Here is a 17,016-nt window from a genome sequence, read left to right as displayed (position 1 = left end):
GGCTCATTTGCTGACAAGAGATAAAGGGAGTGCAGCACACACCCGTGGTCCGCCCTTTTCTTTAGGTGATACAGTGTTATCTGGGATACTTGCATTGGGAAGGGGGATGGGGGGACATGCGCGCGTGCACACACACGCAAGCAAATGTAAGTACAGGAACTTGTTAAACTCTCCCCAGAGGGTTAGTTTAAATTTCTTCACTTTGGTTGCAGCTGGGCTGCTTCAAAGAGGGCAGTTTTGAGGAAAGACTATACAGTAATAAAACAATAAAGTTTGTACAGTCTCTTAACTGAGGGGGGAAATTTCCTACAATTGCAAAATGAAATCTGTTTTACTTTGGTCTGAGCTCCTCTGTCTCCGACAACATGGTAATGGATGCGATATAAGAACCTAAATAGATTAGAATGGTGTAAGAGCACCCACAGCACTGTCAGTGGAGTTGCAGAGGGGTTCCTTCTAATGGCTTTTTATGGCAGGGGTTTTCAGACTTTTTCATGATGAACAACATGCCTTTACAGTGAGATTCTCTTGTGGACACTTGCCCCCACATTCATAGACTACGTCCTCCCCACTCACAGTACCATTAGATTCCAGTGCTAACAGCAATTGTTTACATTGAGAAGTTTTATTAGGAAAGAGTGTACTGTATTGTTACTTCTTTTAATGCAATTGAATAGCTGGGATGAGGAGAGCCAGTACCATGTGACCAGCCAGCTGTCTGCAGACCACCAGTGGTCTGCTGATCTCAGAGTATCTCTCATGGCAATACATTTGAATCTGACTACTGGATTTAGAAGAGATGGGGGACACAGTGGGAAGAAGATTTTTATTAAAATCCAACAACCCCCCCCCTTCCCCTCCCCCACACACTTGGGTAGTTAAAGATCCTTGTCTGCTTGAGTGAAGATTATTTTGATATCTGCCTGCTTAGTCAGTTCATTAACCTGCAGCTAAATCCAGGCAATGACTAATTTGAGCGGGTTTTATCTTTTTGAAAGCAGATGACATCTAATCTTTCCCAGAGCATGTAATTAAATAAGCATGAACCTTCATTCTTTGCCTTTGATGCTTCTCATTTTATTATTCTGGTGATCTGAGACATAATCTTATGGAATTATTAATTTTCATAATTGGATGCATTCAAGGTGTTCCAGTTTAAATATGTAATTTAAAACACTCTTAAAGCTCCCACAAATGAAATAAATCTGTATTTCAGTTTGGGGAATATTTTTAAGGTGTGGTTTTTTGGTTATCATAGTAACTTGTTTCTACTTTCGAAGATTTTCAGATGTCATCCTGGCAACAATTTTGGCTACCAAATCAGATATGTGTGGCAAAAAATTTGAGCTGAAGATTGATAATGTCCGTTTTGTTGGCCACCCTACCTTGCTGCAGCATGCCCTCGGGCAGGTACGGTAAGAGAGCTGCTGGGGCACTGGGAAACATTTTTCTCCTGAGAATTGATATGGACAGAACAGCAAAAGAGTTATGAAATTTGGAATTCAAAATGTACAGCATTGCTTTGAAACTCTTGTTTTATGCCTGTGGTTTTTTGAAAGCTTTTGTCTTTGCTTATTTGCTGATGTTAATGCCAAATATGTTGTGTCTACTCTGGAAATTTTTCACAAAAAAACTTCCCAGTGGCTCAAACACAGGTGCAACTGAATCAGTGTTAATATTAAATAGAAACCCTAGCGACGATATGGCTCCAGCGGACCATATCTGTGTTTACCACTGTGCTAGTTAAATTGGCTTTTTGGCAGGTTTAACTAAACATAATGGTAAAAATTCTGGAAGCCACCTGAGCCTTGTCAACTCTATGGCTCCCGCCAGTGCTAAGGCTGGTTCTTCAGGATATGGTTTAGAACAGGGGTTCTCAATCTCTTTCTTTCTGAGGGCCCCCCCAGCATGCTATAAAACTCCATGCCCACTGTGCTACAATAACTGTTTTTCGGCATATAAAAGCCAGGCCCAGAGTTAGGGAGTAGCAAGCAGGGGAACTGCCTGGGGCCACATACCACAGGGACCCCTGCAAAGCCATATTGCTCAGGCTTTGGCTTCAGCCCCGCGTGGCAGGGCTTTGGCTTTCTGCCATGGGCCTGAGCGAGTCTAAAGCTGGCCCTGCTTGGCAGACCCCCTGAAATCAGCTCGTGGACCCCTGGTTGAGAACCACTGATTTAGAACATTTGTTTTGTTTTTGGGGTAAGGGGTGGTGAAATTTCCCAGGGTCAGCAAGGCCATATAGGCACTTATGAATTAACATCTCAACTCAGAAGTGCTTCATGCTGAAATGGAGTAGACGTTCAGCCACATGGGCCATGGAAAGGGCTTCTGCATGAGTCTGGGGAAGGATTTGCACTTTCCCTATCCCCTTTTATGGTCTCACTAATAGTGCCTAAAAGTGAATTGGGCTCTGGGAATTTCCGTGATCAGCAACGGTCTATCCATTTCTCAGTGATTTTGGCCTTGTTTACATTAGATTTACTAGATTAATGTGGCTTTCAAAAATTTCCTACTGTCACTAACTGGCTATTCTTCACCAGCATTAGTAATGGTGGGGGAATTAGTGTGAAAAATGCAGGCAGTCTGTGGCTACTGCTTTTGGTTTAAGCACCATGTTTAATAGATTTACCCTGAGTAAGGTGAGAGACCATTGGGTAAACCTTTCAAAAGTGCATAAGTGGCTTGGGAGTCTAATTTCCATTTTCAAAAGTGATCTCAGCTCTCAGGAGCCTACATCTCACTGACACTGCTAGAAACTTACGAGTCAATGAGACCTTAGGTTCCTAAATGCCGACATCACATTTGAAAATGGAATGTAGGTTCCTAAGCCATCTAGGTGCTTTTGAAAATTTTACCCACTGTGCTCAGAACACCAGCAGCCCATGCGTGCTACTGCTCCCAACATTGCCATTGCTGGTGGAGTTGAACCCATATTCATAGCAGTGACACGTTTTAAACAGAGTTCTTTACTGCAGACAAGGCCTTATGACTTTAGCCTTGAGGTATAACAGCAAACTGAGAGGCAGTATTTTGGAGGGAACTTCTAGGTGCAGTTTGCATTTATTTTTTCCAGAATCACTTTTAACCCTTCCCATCCATGCCACTAGAAATTGCTAAGCTGTGACTGCTCATACTGCTGGCAGTTTTTCTCAGATGATCCTGGGGTGAATATTCAGTGGAGACAATGTCATGTAGTGCAATGAATGGCATTAACGTTCATTATACCATATGCCAGAGTGAACACTATGTGTTGTCTAATAGTATCAGATTTGTGCATTTTCCAAGCCTGATCCTAAAGAGCCTGTTTATTAAGGTGTCAGTTGCCCAGTGTATTTGTAAGTGTAATGGCTGAAAATTAAATTGAAAAGCTACCAGAATTGCAGTTGCCTATTTGCGATGGAATGCTGCTCAAATTCTAGTCACTCTCATTCTAGTTTCATTCTAGTTACATAAAGAACATCTTGGTTTTCTATTTTTCTGAATAGAATCACATCTGGGTAGTAAAAGTTACTGAGACCTGTAAACATCTTTTTGTTATTCTATAGAAATTCTATAGAACTATTCAATTGTGTATATTTTATCACTCCTAAAGACCTTTGCATATTCATTAACACAATGTTCTAAACTGACGCAGAAATGGCAGCCAGCTCTGCTAGGTCATTCAGTTCTAAAGCTGGAATTCTCTTTTTGCAAAATTAGAAAGAGGCAAAGGTATTTCCTTCCAATCCCTTTCGATAAAAAGTAAATAAATAAAATTCTGAATTATAAAGTAGCCACAACATTTCTGGCTTGGATCTCATCAGATTTCATAAGCTGCAGTGGGTTAATATCCAGGACACTACAAGAAGTGGTGTTTGTGACTCATTAGCTGTGGCCCAGAATGCAGTGTCAGAACAATGTGCTGTTGCAAGATTCTTGTTCACGTTAGATCCTAGCCTTTTGTGGTTGTTAAAAATCATATGGCAGTCTTTTCACAATAGTTAAAGTATTTAATCCTGTGTCCCTGGTATGACTCCTGTTTGTTTAATGACATTCTGCCTCTTTAAACTCTCCCTATAGTTTATATTGGTAAAGGTACTCCTGTCTTTCTCTCCTGGTTAGAGAACATTGTGAGATCTGACCCAGCTGCCGTTTGAAGTCAATGGCAGCACTCCCTTTAACTTCAGTGGGAACAGGATTGGGCCCTAAGTTTGTAAATGCTTTGAGGCCTCTGAAAGGTGCTTAAAGGTTTCCATAGGAACATTTCTCTAAGTTCCAAGAAACCAAATAACAAGGCTTGTTGTCAAAACTGCAGTGCAAAGTGATCCCTCTCTCCTCCTGTTAACTAGAATCTTATTTGATCCTTTAGAAAACAGATGATTTCCTCTTTCCTTGTAGTTTATCTAGTTTTTTAAGAATACTGATAAATCGTCCCGTTTGTTTCCCTGAACTGTGTGTTACTTGGGGCCCAAAGTCCCTGGGAAGTGAGAGTTTTCCATACTTGTGAGGATTAGGCTTAAGCATTATGGAGCTCTCTGGGAGTACAGACGTGTCGCTTGGATCTCCTGCTCCATCTTGTGGAGACACTTGGTCAGTGGAATAATCGAGATTGAACAGCTCCTAATGAAGGAATTTCACCTGTTTTGTCTTGCTTGATTTTATTTTTTCAAACATCTATATATTTTTTTTGTTAAATGTCAAAAGCCTTTTGTTGTGATGAGAATGGTTTTGGGGAAAAGGCTTCCAAAATTCCATATGTAGGAGACAAATCTACTTTTGTTTTAGAACTGTATAATGTGTGTGCTTGAATATATACATTTCTAAAACATATATTCCCTTCAGTCCTGACAAGTGGAAATATTAAAAACATGATATAGTGGAGTACATTTTAGGAAGGGAAGGTCTGGGATTGTTTGGTTGACGACACCTAGAGGCTTTTACTTGTTATAAAAGAATCAATTTTCCATAAATTTAATTAACTATATGTAGAAATACAGTGAGTCCCTTTTGAAGGAATAAATGTACAGGCAGCCAATGGTGAAATGCAACAGGAAACTAACCTAATAAGACTAGATCTGTTAAATCAAGACCATTTTTTTTAGTAGTCGCATCTATGCTATTTTAAAACTATGTCTGAAGTACTGCCTTCACTCATTTAGATTTTTTTTAAATATATATATAATGTTTTGCAGGTATCCAAAACTGATCCATCACCAAAGAGAGAGATGCCCACCATGATTCTCTTTAATGTTGTATTTGCCTTAAGGGTAAGGACTGTTTTTACCCAAGAATGGATTCTGTATTGTTTTATAAGGACTGTTGATTCAGATGCCAGTAACATTTCAGTAACACACATTCACTGCCTTCTTTCACTATAAACCAGACTTTCTTAATTTGAAATATATATAAAAATGTAAAAACAGTACTGCACGTGACACTAAAGATGCACAGTTAAAATAAAGAAAGATCAAGCAATCATAGAAGTCAAAAGATGGAAGAGCCCTATCTGCTTTTGCAGCCAATCTCTCGGGCCAGGGAATGATTGTTTCCAACAGGACATTTTCTGTCATTCTTTTGCAGGTAAATGCAAAGGTTGAGGTCCTACTTCATAGTGAAGATCAGCCTTATTGCACATCCTGTATATTTGATGGTATACATTTAATAACAGACAGGAATCTTAAAGTATCCCTTTAACAAGAAAAACAAGAATGCAAAAGACTATGTAGGTGCAGCAAGGCCAATGTAATATTGCTGTAGAAACCGCAACTGTTACATATCCTGACTTTTAAGATGTTGTACAATTGTAATCTTGCATTATTGTTTACCTATTGATGATGTACAGACAAGAGAAAAGTTTCCTGCCTCAAAGAATTGAGCACTGTTATATTATTTAAAAGAGTAGCCTTAGATCCTACTGCTAGAGGCACAGGTATGTTTCTTCCAAGCATACCATTGCTGCCTCTGAAATGTGGAGTCATTGATGCATTTACTGTTTAGTGATAGGCATTTCCAGATGACCTTTTCTAAACACCACTGTGAACACACGCCTCACTACGCTACTGATAGGTCAGCTTCCAAAGCTCAGTATTTTTGAATAATCAGTCTCTTTTATGTTAAGCAGGCAGTCTGTTTGTAATAAATGATCAGCAGGAATGTAGCTATTATATTTTGCAGTGAAATTTTTCCACATACACACACAGAACTCAAAAACAGCTGAAGAGACTGTCCTCAAAGTAGAAACAATAATAAAAAGAAACCACATCAGACACAGTCCAAGCATGGAAAATTTCAGCCCAAGAGGATAATTTTTCAAAATTTAGGAGTGAGTGGAAACTGAGATATGAAAACTGTTTTGCAATCTTAAGTATAGCATATACTGAGTAATTCAAATTCTGAAGCAAAAGCAAAGCAAAATTTCCTTGGCTCTGTCATTTACAATACATGACAATTAGCAAATACACTTAGAAATTGAGGGATAATTAATGCACCTATCCCAAGAATCAAAGCACCAAGTTTAGGCTTCTATTTTTAGATGGAAATGGGACTTGGGAGTCCCCTTTCTGTCCCTAACACAGCTTTCTGAAATTAGTCCGGTTGTGTGTCCTTTGCTGCATCAGAGGTTTGTGGTTTCATCTGAACCTGACCTTTTGCTGAAAGTGTTGTTTGATTTGGTGACCAAAATGTGTTCTTTCCCTTCTTGTCACAGTCAGGAGAAATTCCAGGTATGGGGGAGAAGGGCCTTGAATTTCTGTAGGGAAATTACTAGCCCTCTTATAAGTCCTGTAGTGACATTTCAGAACAGCATTCTTTGGAGTCCTAAGTCATGCTGCAGGGTTTTTGAGACAAGGACCCCGGTGGACAATATTTAGGGCTATTTCCTTGAACCTGATAACATCTTAGAAGTGGAATCTTTCTATTAGTGTGAGCCAGGGGAAGGAAGGCACCAGGCAGATGTTGGGTCTCGAGTTCAAAGTGACAGGTAGTGTGTAGAGTTATTAGGCTATAGACTTGTACTGAGTCTCTCATAAGTCACAAAACCTTTTTTGACTCTCTCTTCTGGTCAAGCCTGCTGTATTGTAATTATTTACATAGTGGGGCCCATATTTAGCCCATGCATTCTGGGAGTAGGTTTGCTCAGAACCACTCATTCTGATTTTAACATTGCTGTACAATTGCTTTAGTGTTTAGAGAAGCCTGATTCAGCCACTTTAATGGCATAAAAGCTGCCATATGTGAGATCAGCATTTGATTTCCCAGCTCTGGCTTTCCCTTCCCAATCCATAAGCCTGCGTGTTGTAGAGGTAGCACATTGTTTTGTGTGTGTGTAAGTGTAATGCATGAATATGAGCTAAGAAGCCTTCTAGGAAGGATTAAGGGAGTTATACCTGAGGGAAATAAGCCTTTGTAAAGCAATTGGTTGTGATACGGCTTCTGTTTGGAACTGTGAAGTTCATGTCCTGGCCGTGGTGGCCAAAAGCAGAAATGGAGAAGAGCCTCCTACCCCTCCTTCCCCTCCCCAGTTGTTAAGAGTGCTGTCAGTGAAACAAAGATTTTTCTGTTATACTAATGTGTCCTTTGCTGTTGGCTTTTTTGTGATGACTAAGTTCTCCCTCACTAGGGGGACAGGGTTTTCTGCTTGAGTTTCACAGAGTTAATAGAGAGATGGAATTATCCCAGAATTGAATTCAGAAAATCTAAAACATATAAACATCATTCTGAAGGTGTTTTATGTTGAAAACATTGCTTATTCATTCACATGCTCTGTGCGGCAACTTGGTGATTTGTAGTGAAGCCATCGACTTTGGTATAGTTTGTATTTCTCTAGAATCTAATTTCTAATGGCCCTTGTACAGGGAACAAAAGCAGAAATTCTGGCTTTGTAATTCAGTTGGAGTTTACCTTGCCATCTTTTTAAGCAGCACTGCATTGTATTTACCAAAATGACATTCTCTTCATAAAGAACTGTCTGTGGAACATACTGCATGTAAAGCAAATGGAATTTTGCTAACATAGAGTTACTGCTGCAGATGACCCAAGTTGTGGGTGGAGGTACTCTAAGATAAAGATGAGTCCATCTGCAGCAGACAGACAGAACAGGCTAAGACCCAAATGTTATAATCAGCAGTGATCCTGCTGTGCTAAGTTTCAGCCCTACCAACATATTGTGACTCAGCAAAAATGTTGGCCTGTAAAAATGTTGACTCATGGTTTTCTAGTTTAGATGTCAGGTTATCTGCTGCCTGAACCTTAAATTCCTTTAAATGTCTTAACAGACATAAAACAGCTGCTTACTGCACCCTTCCTGGCTTAGAGCCAGTGAGCCCCACCTTATCAGCTGTCTGTGGCCGATAGGCTTTGCAGCACTTTCATTCTAGAGGGACACCTACAAATGGAATGTTTTAAATAAGCAATATTTATTAGAAGTGTGGAAACCTAAATCCAATTTCATTTTCTTTGGGATTAAAAATGTCATAGCATCTAATTAGTTCTCTAGTGATTAGCATCAAATGTTGTTGAAAATTTTAATGCCAAAAGCCCAGTCATAATGCGTAAGGTCTGAATATTGGGGCATGTGTTTTCACTATGTAGCTCTACCTAAAGTCAGAGCATTTGCATGATTCTTTGTCCCTATTCCTGTGTATGACCAGGCTTTGATTCAGGTGAAGAAAATTAAAATAATGGTGGCTGTGTGATTTGCAGTCAGGTAAATAAGCTACCAAAGGTTTGACAAAAATGAGTAAAACACCAGTGCTCCAATGTGGAGAGATTGGCTTGTGGTAAAAGCTATGTCATCCTTGTACTTCCAGTGCTTTTGTATTGGAATGTATTGATATTTTAAATTTTTCTGTAGTCTGAAGTTTCCCTCTAATGCTCTGAAGGTCTGTTCTATAATCTTTCTTTTATTAAAAGGTCCAGTAACAAATGGGAAGATACACAAGTAAAATGAGTAATCATGCCCTAGGTTATGTTCGTTGTTTTGTACATGCCAACTTGGAGATCCCTCCTCATTGTTTTCATGACTACTTCTTGGCCTAGTTACGTGTGTTTGACTTGCTTTAGTTACGGATCTCTGTCCTTCAGCTTTACTACTGTGTGAGCCAGAGAAATCTCCTTTCTTTTGACAATCGCCAGGGAGGCTGACCTCCAACCTAACTATTAAAGATAATTCATTATCTTTAATGAAAATTATTAAAAATAATTTGTCCAACAGTGCAATACTCATGTTGAGTCTAGTTGCATGTGTTTGGTAGCTACTGAATTAATGACCAGGTCTGTTCCTGTATTGCCTGTAGGCCAACGCAGATCCATCGGTGATCAACTGTTTACACAACCTCTCTCGTCGAATTGCCATAGTTCTACAGCATGAGGAGCGTCGTTGTCAGTACCTGACCAGAGAGGCCAAGCTGATCCTAGCCATTCAGGATGAAGTGTCTGCCATGTCAGAAAGTGAGTTCTGAGCTCAGGGTAATGGGGAGCTTATTTACCAAAGGGAACTTTCGACATTGGATAGTCAGTCAATTACTGGCCAATTTAATGAATAATCCACTTAAATGCAGATTACCATGGTTTGAGAATGTTAGTGTTGTACATACTTCTAGTAACAGCGAGGCAGTAGCAGGAATCCAGGAAGCTGGGTAACAAAGTGACTTAGTGAGCAAACCTTTCACATCTGGAGCCTTGAGTTTCCAACCTGATTGGGGGTCATGGGCAAAATCAGGGTCTCGTCTTAGTCCATTTTTGTACATGTATAAAAGCTGTCTCTTTACTGCTTGGCATAACTTCCAGGTTCTGCTTGAGATAAGTGACTCGGAATGTAATTGCCAGTTTATAGTGCATTTAAACAAACAAGCATGAAAGAATGAGACTAGTTCCAGTTTTGGAATGGAGTTGTTTAAAAAAGGAATACTGCAACAGTGTAAAATGTTATCCTTTTAAAGTTTACATAATTTATTACAATAATTGGATCCCATTGTTAAAGCCAAATAAAAAATGGGGCAAATCTTTGAGAGAGGTGCTTTCATTTTTGGAGGGTGGTGGTATGCTTGAAGTCATCTACAGTATTATGTGCCAGCTACTAACCCAGCAGCCAATGAAACCCTGCTCCTGAGCTGTGGTAGTATGTGCCTAAGTGTGTATTCCCACAAAGTAGGGGTTGTACTGGAAAACCCACAGAGACCTTTTGCTATAATAGTCTTTCTGATTCTCACTATGATTAAATCAGAGAGACAAGGTAGATGAGGTAATATCTTTTATTGGACCAACTTCTGTTGGTCAGAGGCAAGCTTTCAAGCTTACGCAGAGCTCTTTTGTTAAAGATATTACCTCACCCACCTTGTCTCTCTAATATCCTGGGACTGACATGACTACAACAATGCTGCATACAGCGTATGATTCAGTTGGACAAACGGGCCTTCTCAGGCCTTATCTCTGCTTTTCCCTTCCCCTTATAGTCCCTGAGGTTACCTACTCTAATCTCAAGCCCTTGAGGCACTGTCATGGTTCTTCTTTTCTCTGTAATTCCTGCTAAAGACTCCCATGTGTATCCGATCTTTGAAAGAGCTCTCTTACTGCAGAATTTCTGGTGCTTGTCATTTTGTTTTGTTCATTTGTTTTTTAAGAAAACAAAACCCAAACCCTTTTGTGTGTTAAAGGAAGATGTTTCCTTGCAGAGCTGAGAAGAGGTTTGTCACTCTTTTCTGGAGGGGTTTATTATTGCCATTTTGTGGCATGTAGTTATAAACTCAGTATAAAAAAATGTCGCTGAAAATGCTAATGCTGAAAGCCCAATCATAATGCAGCAAGGTCTCAGTGTTGGAGCATGTTTGCACTATGTGGCTTTGCCTACAGTCAGAGCTTGTGCATGATTCTTTGTCATGATTCCTATGCAAGGTGAAGTTCGGATTCAGGTGAAGAGAATTAAAATCCAGTGGTGGCTGCATGAACTGCAGCTGAAGTAAGCTATCATGGTTGACATAGCTGGTAAAGCCTCTAACGCACACTAACCAGTCTGTCAGAGCCCACAGTTGGCGTTTGCAAAGGAGCTTTAGTTTTAGTCTGATATTTTTGAAACACAAATAAAACAGTGAAAACTGCAGTTTGCAGGAGACTAAAGTATTCACTTGAGACAGCTCTTCGGGTATCCCCAGATATCTTGGTGTAGCTGTTCTTTTGCCTTTCTCATGCTTTTGAGTATAAACAAAGGGCACTCTGTGAATGGGGCCAGTTTGAATGGGGTTCTGTGGTTTTTATCATTCTGACTGCCTTTGACTCCACTTTGCCTTATCGTCTCTGAGGTCACCTGTGTTGCATAGAGATCCCCGCTCTACAAGTGAAGTAGCTCAGTTGCTTTTGTGACTAGCTCTGCTCCTGTCATTCGCTAGGGTGGGGATACAAGCGATACAGCTTTGCCCTCTGGTGCATTTGCTATCCAGATGTGGGAAAGCCCTCAGGTAATCACAAATCCAGGTTCCCATTCTGTGACCCTGTATGCCAAGCCCTCTGGCCATCCTCAAGAGGGATCTTTCTATTTCGCATGTAGTTTCCATGACCAGTGTAGATAGTAACATGGCATTGTTTCAACCTGTTATGAAGATATGTCCCTTTTTAAGGTCACTCAGTAAAATTTTCAAAAGCACCTATGTCTCATTTTCAAAAGTGACTTGGACACTTAGGAGCCTGTGGTCTCATTGAAAGTCAGTGGGATTTAGGCACTTTTGAAAGTGTTACTTGCTGTGTTGTAACCTAAGAATCCCAATTCTGTTGAGAGTGAGCCAGTTGCATGAGCTGTTACAGTTAGAGTATGGAGTGAATTTCTGGAGCTTTACTAATAAACCAGCATTAACCTCTTATTTGTGTATGCACCTGGCTTTACTTTCACAGAGGCACAACATGTATTGTCTTGCTACAAGCAAGTAGTAAAGCAAGTAAAGCAAGAAGTAAAAACATAAAGAAGTAGTTGCTCCTCAGATTAGTGAAGATGCCCATATTGCATAAAGTTGGGATTCATGGGATTCAAAAAGAAGTTTGTATCATTGTTACTTAATTAAAAAAACAACCACTGTGAAAGGTGAATGTGGATTAAACAGACTTGAATCTGTCACTGTCTAATCTCTCCACAGAATCTGCTATTACAATTGTGCAAAATTCAGATGACCGTCTGAAAGCAAGGTTTCTCTGCTTTGAAAACAGTTGAATGCTTTCTTGTTTTAATCTTTCCATAGCAGCAGAAGGTCCGCAATCACCTTTCCATCACATTCTACCCAAGTGCAAGCTGGCCAGAGACCTCAAGGAGGCTTATGACAGGTAAGAGGAATCCTCCTGATAGCCCATGCTATTCTTCTTCTTGGTGAAAAGTCTTTGACCTGTATATTATCATTAGCTCATCTGATTTTATAAGTCTCTTCCCATTAGTGATTATTGGATCACTGGAGACACCAGTTCAGAGAGGAGGTTTGCCTCTATTTTTTGTACTGCATTTGATTCAGTCTCATCCCAGTCAGTGAACATGAACAAGTATAGAGCCCAGAAAGTGAGTGGCCCTTTGGGCTTTGAAGTTAAACCAGGTGGAGACTTGTAGCAATATGGCGTTTAGTTGTTAGAGTAAATCAGAAATATTATGGAGACCAAGTTGCTATCTTGGTCTCTCCAGTAGGATATCCCAGGGATTATCTTCTTTGAGGCTTGATAGGAGTCTTTGTCATGGCTATAAGAACTGTGCTACTCTTCCTTGGCTGGCAAGAGGCCTAATGACAACTTATTTGCAAAGTATCCTATCAGCAGCATTTTGGGCAGCAGCTCTCCCAGCAAGCGCCCCAAACATACAATTTTATGCACTGCTCCATGTAACATAGTTGGCAGTTCCACAGGTTGCCCCTACCTCACTTGGTTACACTTTGCGTGCCTGGAAGCCTGAATGAATGAGGCCTTTAGCATCATATAAACTGCAACCTGTCAAAGCCTGACCAGTTAATGGTTCTGGCTGGGATTTCAAAGATGCTTAAAGGAGTTAGAAGTTCAATTCCCGTTGAATCTCAGTGGGAGTTGGGCACCCATCTCCCTTGGGCTCCTTTTGAAAATTCCAGTCTGTGTGTCTTTCTGCTCTGTCATGGCATAGCTAACCCCTTAATGCAGAGCAAAAGGCTGCATTTGGTGTGCTAGCATGTGTTGGTGACAACAGCTACCACAGCAGGGGGAGACAGAACCCTGAACTGGGGGTCTTGGCAGATAAGTAGAGCAGGAAGGTTGATTCAGTGTTTAGGGGCCAGGCTTCAATTCCTTGCTCTGCCACAGACTCCCTGGGTGACTTTGGTTAAATCACTTAATCTCTATGGACCTAAAGTTCCCCATCTGCTGAAAGGGGGTAGTAGCACTTTTCTACCTCACAGGGTTGTTGTGAGGATAAATATATTAAAGACAGATGATTAGATACTACTGTAATTGGGGCCAGAGAAGCATTTTAGATAGGAATGATTGTTAACAATTTTCTATGTTAATTGCTTTTGACCTTAAGCTTCTGGAAGAAATTCAGGCCCCTTTGAAAGAAGCTGCAGAATCTGGATTTGGTGTGAATCCTGTAAAACATACTCTGAGTTTTATTTGAAAACATTTTTCCTGGCCTGGATTTTGAATACCAAACTCTCACCCACTTCTTGTTTTTCTACCTTCCTTCTGGTTTATTTATTTGTGACTCACTGTGGGGTCTGCCCAGTAATACAGTGACATCTAGTGGCTGAGAACAGTGACTGAGAGAATTTTGAATCTAGGACCAAAACTCATGGTAAGGACAGAAAATACATAGTAGTGCCCACACAATTTTCCCAATGTGCTAGCAGCTGCCATCCATTGAGATAGAGGTGTACTGGGGCAGGGACTATCTGGGGAAGTAGGCCACTCCCTCCCAGCCCTCATCCGTGCTGTAGTGGAAACTTCTCCCACATTATCTCATGTTGACATGGAGCATTGCTCAATGGAATCTTGTCTTTAATTATTTTACCTAGCTTATTTCTGATTTGAAGGCGTTACTAGAGACTATCCCAGTTAAAGCTGGAATGAACTTGTTTGATGGTTTCCTCACCAAGTGCTATTTGCTTTATATCTTTAGAATCTGATTTTGTGGCATTGTATTGGCATAACTGTACAATTACAGTTTTTTACAACATTATATGCTATGTATCTGTTTGATTAATCTGAGGTGTGCAAAACAATTAAATAGTTATAAATCTTGATAGTAGCCAATTATTGTCTTAATTGTGTATGAATTTCTGGCAGTTTCCCTCCTGGGAAGCAGCATGGTGCAGTATATGGGGCACATGGAGTTGCGAACCAGGTTCTATTTCTGGTTCTGCCAGTGACTCACTTGGGCAAGTCACTCAAGCAAGTCAGAAACATCCACTGATTTTTGGATGTCCAATTGGAAACATCTTGGTTTTCAGCAGTGCCAAACCTCTGAGTTGACTTTAATTGGCGTTGTGGTGCTGTAACTGAGGGGAATGCAATTGTTTCAAAGTATTTTCCTACAAGGTGCTCCCCACTAGATGGCACTGGAGTATTTCAAGTCAGGTCTGACATATCCCTAGTGCTTCATTCTGTGTCATGAGACGTATACAAATCTGAACCTTTGTCACCGCTCAAAATGCATTGAATGCTCCTATCTTTTAAATTGCAGTATAAATGGGGTGGGCTGTCATGATTACAGGTAGTTATACCACTAATTCCCATGATTTCCTAATGGCTGTAGAAGAGAACCTCAGAAAGCAGGGCTTTTTAATGATTAGTTTAAAAGATTTTAATGCATTTGGGATCCTCAGACATTTTCCACACAACTCTGCCTACAACGTGAACAAAAAGCAATGGCTTGAAGGCCAAAATACCTCAGCTATAGCTCGCTTCTAAGCTGCAAACATGCACCCATCATGAAACCTAAACCCTCCCACTAGTCTAAATTTAGGTAACCGAACAGACTGTTTGCCATAGTTTAAACTGCAGCTGCAGAGAGCGTTTGCTAGGTTTACACCAGTCCACCACTTAGAGGTTTTGAAGAAGAAGAAAATATTATCTGTTTATTTAGTGGGGCTCTACTGTTTCCACCTCTCTCCAGATAGGTTTTTCATACAACAAGAGCAACCACACACTTTCAGCCTGACTGATTTCTTTTAGGGGAAGGGTGACAACCAAAGCAAGAATGAACAAAAATAGGGAAAATCTTCATGAGGGTGGTGTCTCTCTGTTAACATTTTGTTTCAACTTTGTCTCGCAAAATGTCAGATGTCCCCATAAGACAGGCAGGCTTTGTAGAAATTTCAAGGTGGAATACAGAGCAAAAGTGATCGCCATTATTTAGATACATACACCACAAATGGATTTTGAGACAGTGGGCTTGTCTAGATGGCTAGTTTAGTGTGTGGCAGGTTGGAGTGTTTCAAAGCAGAGTAGATCAGCACACTCTAGGGAACTTTTAGTGCACAGTAACAAAGTCCACATGACCAGTTAGTGCGTGACTTGCTAGTATGTTGTAGATTTACAGCCCACCTTGCAGCACACTGACTAGTCATCTAGACAAGCTTATACCCAAGAGACTACTTATACACAAACTGGTCTCCATGGTTCAGTAGAAGAGGCTACTACAAGGTCAATAGAATTATGACATCACCACATGAATAAGGCCGATGTACTAACATAGTAACAGCCATACTGCATAGCAATGCTTGATACAAAAGCCATAAATAACAGATAACAAGTAGTGTACATGCAAAGAGGGGTACGTCTTATTCAAGGCTCCAAATGGCTACTGCTTTGTATTTCAAAGAGAAGGCTACCAACACAAGCCTATAATCCCCTTCCTAGGGTACATTTTGAATAGCATCTAATAAACATGTCTATAGGACACTCTACTTATAGATGAAGTGCTGTAAAAAGGTGAGTAGATACAGATAATTATATCTTGCATATGGAGAAACAGAGATGCAGAAGTTAAGGCCAAAATTTTCATAAGTATCTATCAATTTTCGATGCCCAGTTTGGGACATCTCAGACCTGATTTTCCACAAGTGCTGAGTGCCTGTGTTGAATTTAATTGGAACTGTGGTGCTCATCACCTCTGAAAGTCATGTTCAAGGCGTCACGGTAGGCAACCAAAATTAGTGGACACTTACCGTATATAAACTATTACTCACTCTTTTTAATGTAGATAATTGAATAAATTGAATTTTGGATTCAGATGTTCTTACTTAGCCTTGGTTGACCTAATTATGTCAGTGTACACACTACAGCCTTTCTCCCACTGATGTAAGTGCCCTGCTACACCAACATCATAATTACACCTCCACAAGAGTTGTAGGGCTTATGTCGGTGTTAGGGTGACAGTGTCCTTGTAAACATTGCAGGTTACTTACATCTGCTGTTCGCTGTCATTTTTGTCAATTTCACAGCTTATGTCGACTGTGAAGTCCCTTCGTGGATCCCACCCCTAATAATTTGTTCTGTGCAGTCCATTTTTATTTTCATGTTTCCTTTGAGCATTGTAAATAGTGTGAGTGAATGTTATATCCAGAATACCTTTTGACTGTGCTGTATTTTAAGAGTTCACTCTTGATGGCATGTTACCAAATGTATGTCAATTATGGGTGAATCTGCTGGGTCTTCCTTAGCCAGGATAAACAAGTGTGTTTTAAATTTCATCCTTTAAGTCCAAGAAAAACCAGTTTGTTTGCAGTATTGTGGTGTAACTTTGGATGCTCTTTAAAGGCTTCTGGCTGCAGATTGGATGTGGGATTGAGGAATGTGTGAGAGTGGCTTCCAACTCTCAGTAGCTTCCATATCAAATTTGCTCAATTTACAAGTAATGGATTTTCTAACAACCAGGACTTCAAGTTTAGCCTGGGATCTGAGAGTAAAGCTGTGGTGTTTCTGCAGCTCAAATCATCACCAGTAATAATGATTCTGGGGTGAGATCTTAGCTAACGAGTTTGATGGTGCACAACACAGAACAGAATCCTGTTCTGCTCCACTACTGCTGTGTTATGGGGTGGCACTCTA

General features: G+C 40.4%; 1 protein-coding gene across 3 annotated transcripts in view; it reads left to right on the top strand.

Annotated features, from left to right (window-relative positions):
* Positions 1-17,016, top strand: part of NPRL3 (NPR3 like, GATOR1 complex subunit) — a 116,689-nt gene that overhangs the window by 22,485 nt on the left and 77,188 nt on the right. The window contains exons 1-5 of one of the 3 annotated variants that reach the window (XM_065411687.1): positions 117-146; positions 1,281-1,410; positions 5,175-5,249; positions 9,276-9,429; positions 12,204-12,285. In XM_065411687.1, coding sequence (XP_065267759.1) covers positions 1,327-1,410; positions 5,175-5,249; positions 9,276-9,429; positions 12,204-12,285 — 395 coding nt within the window. In that variant the 5' untranslated portion in view covers positions 117-146; positions 1,281-1,326. Of the gene's footprint in view, positions 1-116; positions 147-1,280; positions 1,411-5,174; positions 5,250-9,275; positions 9,430-12,203; positions 12,286-17,016 lie in introns of those variants that run through there. The other 2 variants (XM_065411686.1, XM_065411685.1) reach the window with 2 other exon arrangements.

This window comes from Emys orbicularis, chromosome 10 (genome assembly GCF_028017835.1).
Source record: "Emys orbicularis isolate rEmyOrb1 chromosome 10, rEmyOrb1.hap1, whole genome shotgun sequence".
Classification (NCBI taxonomy): domain Eukaryota; kingdom Metazoa; phylum Chordata; order Testudines; family Emydidae; genus Emys; species Emys orbicularis.
The sequence above is the reverse complement of the archived record's forward strand: the minus strand, read 5'-3'. Positions and strand labels throughout refer to the sequence as shown.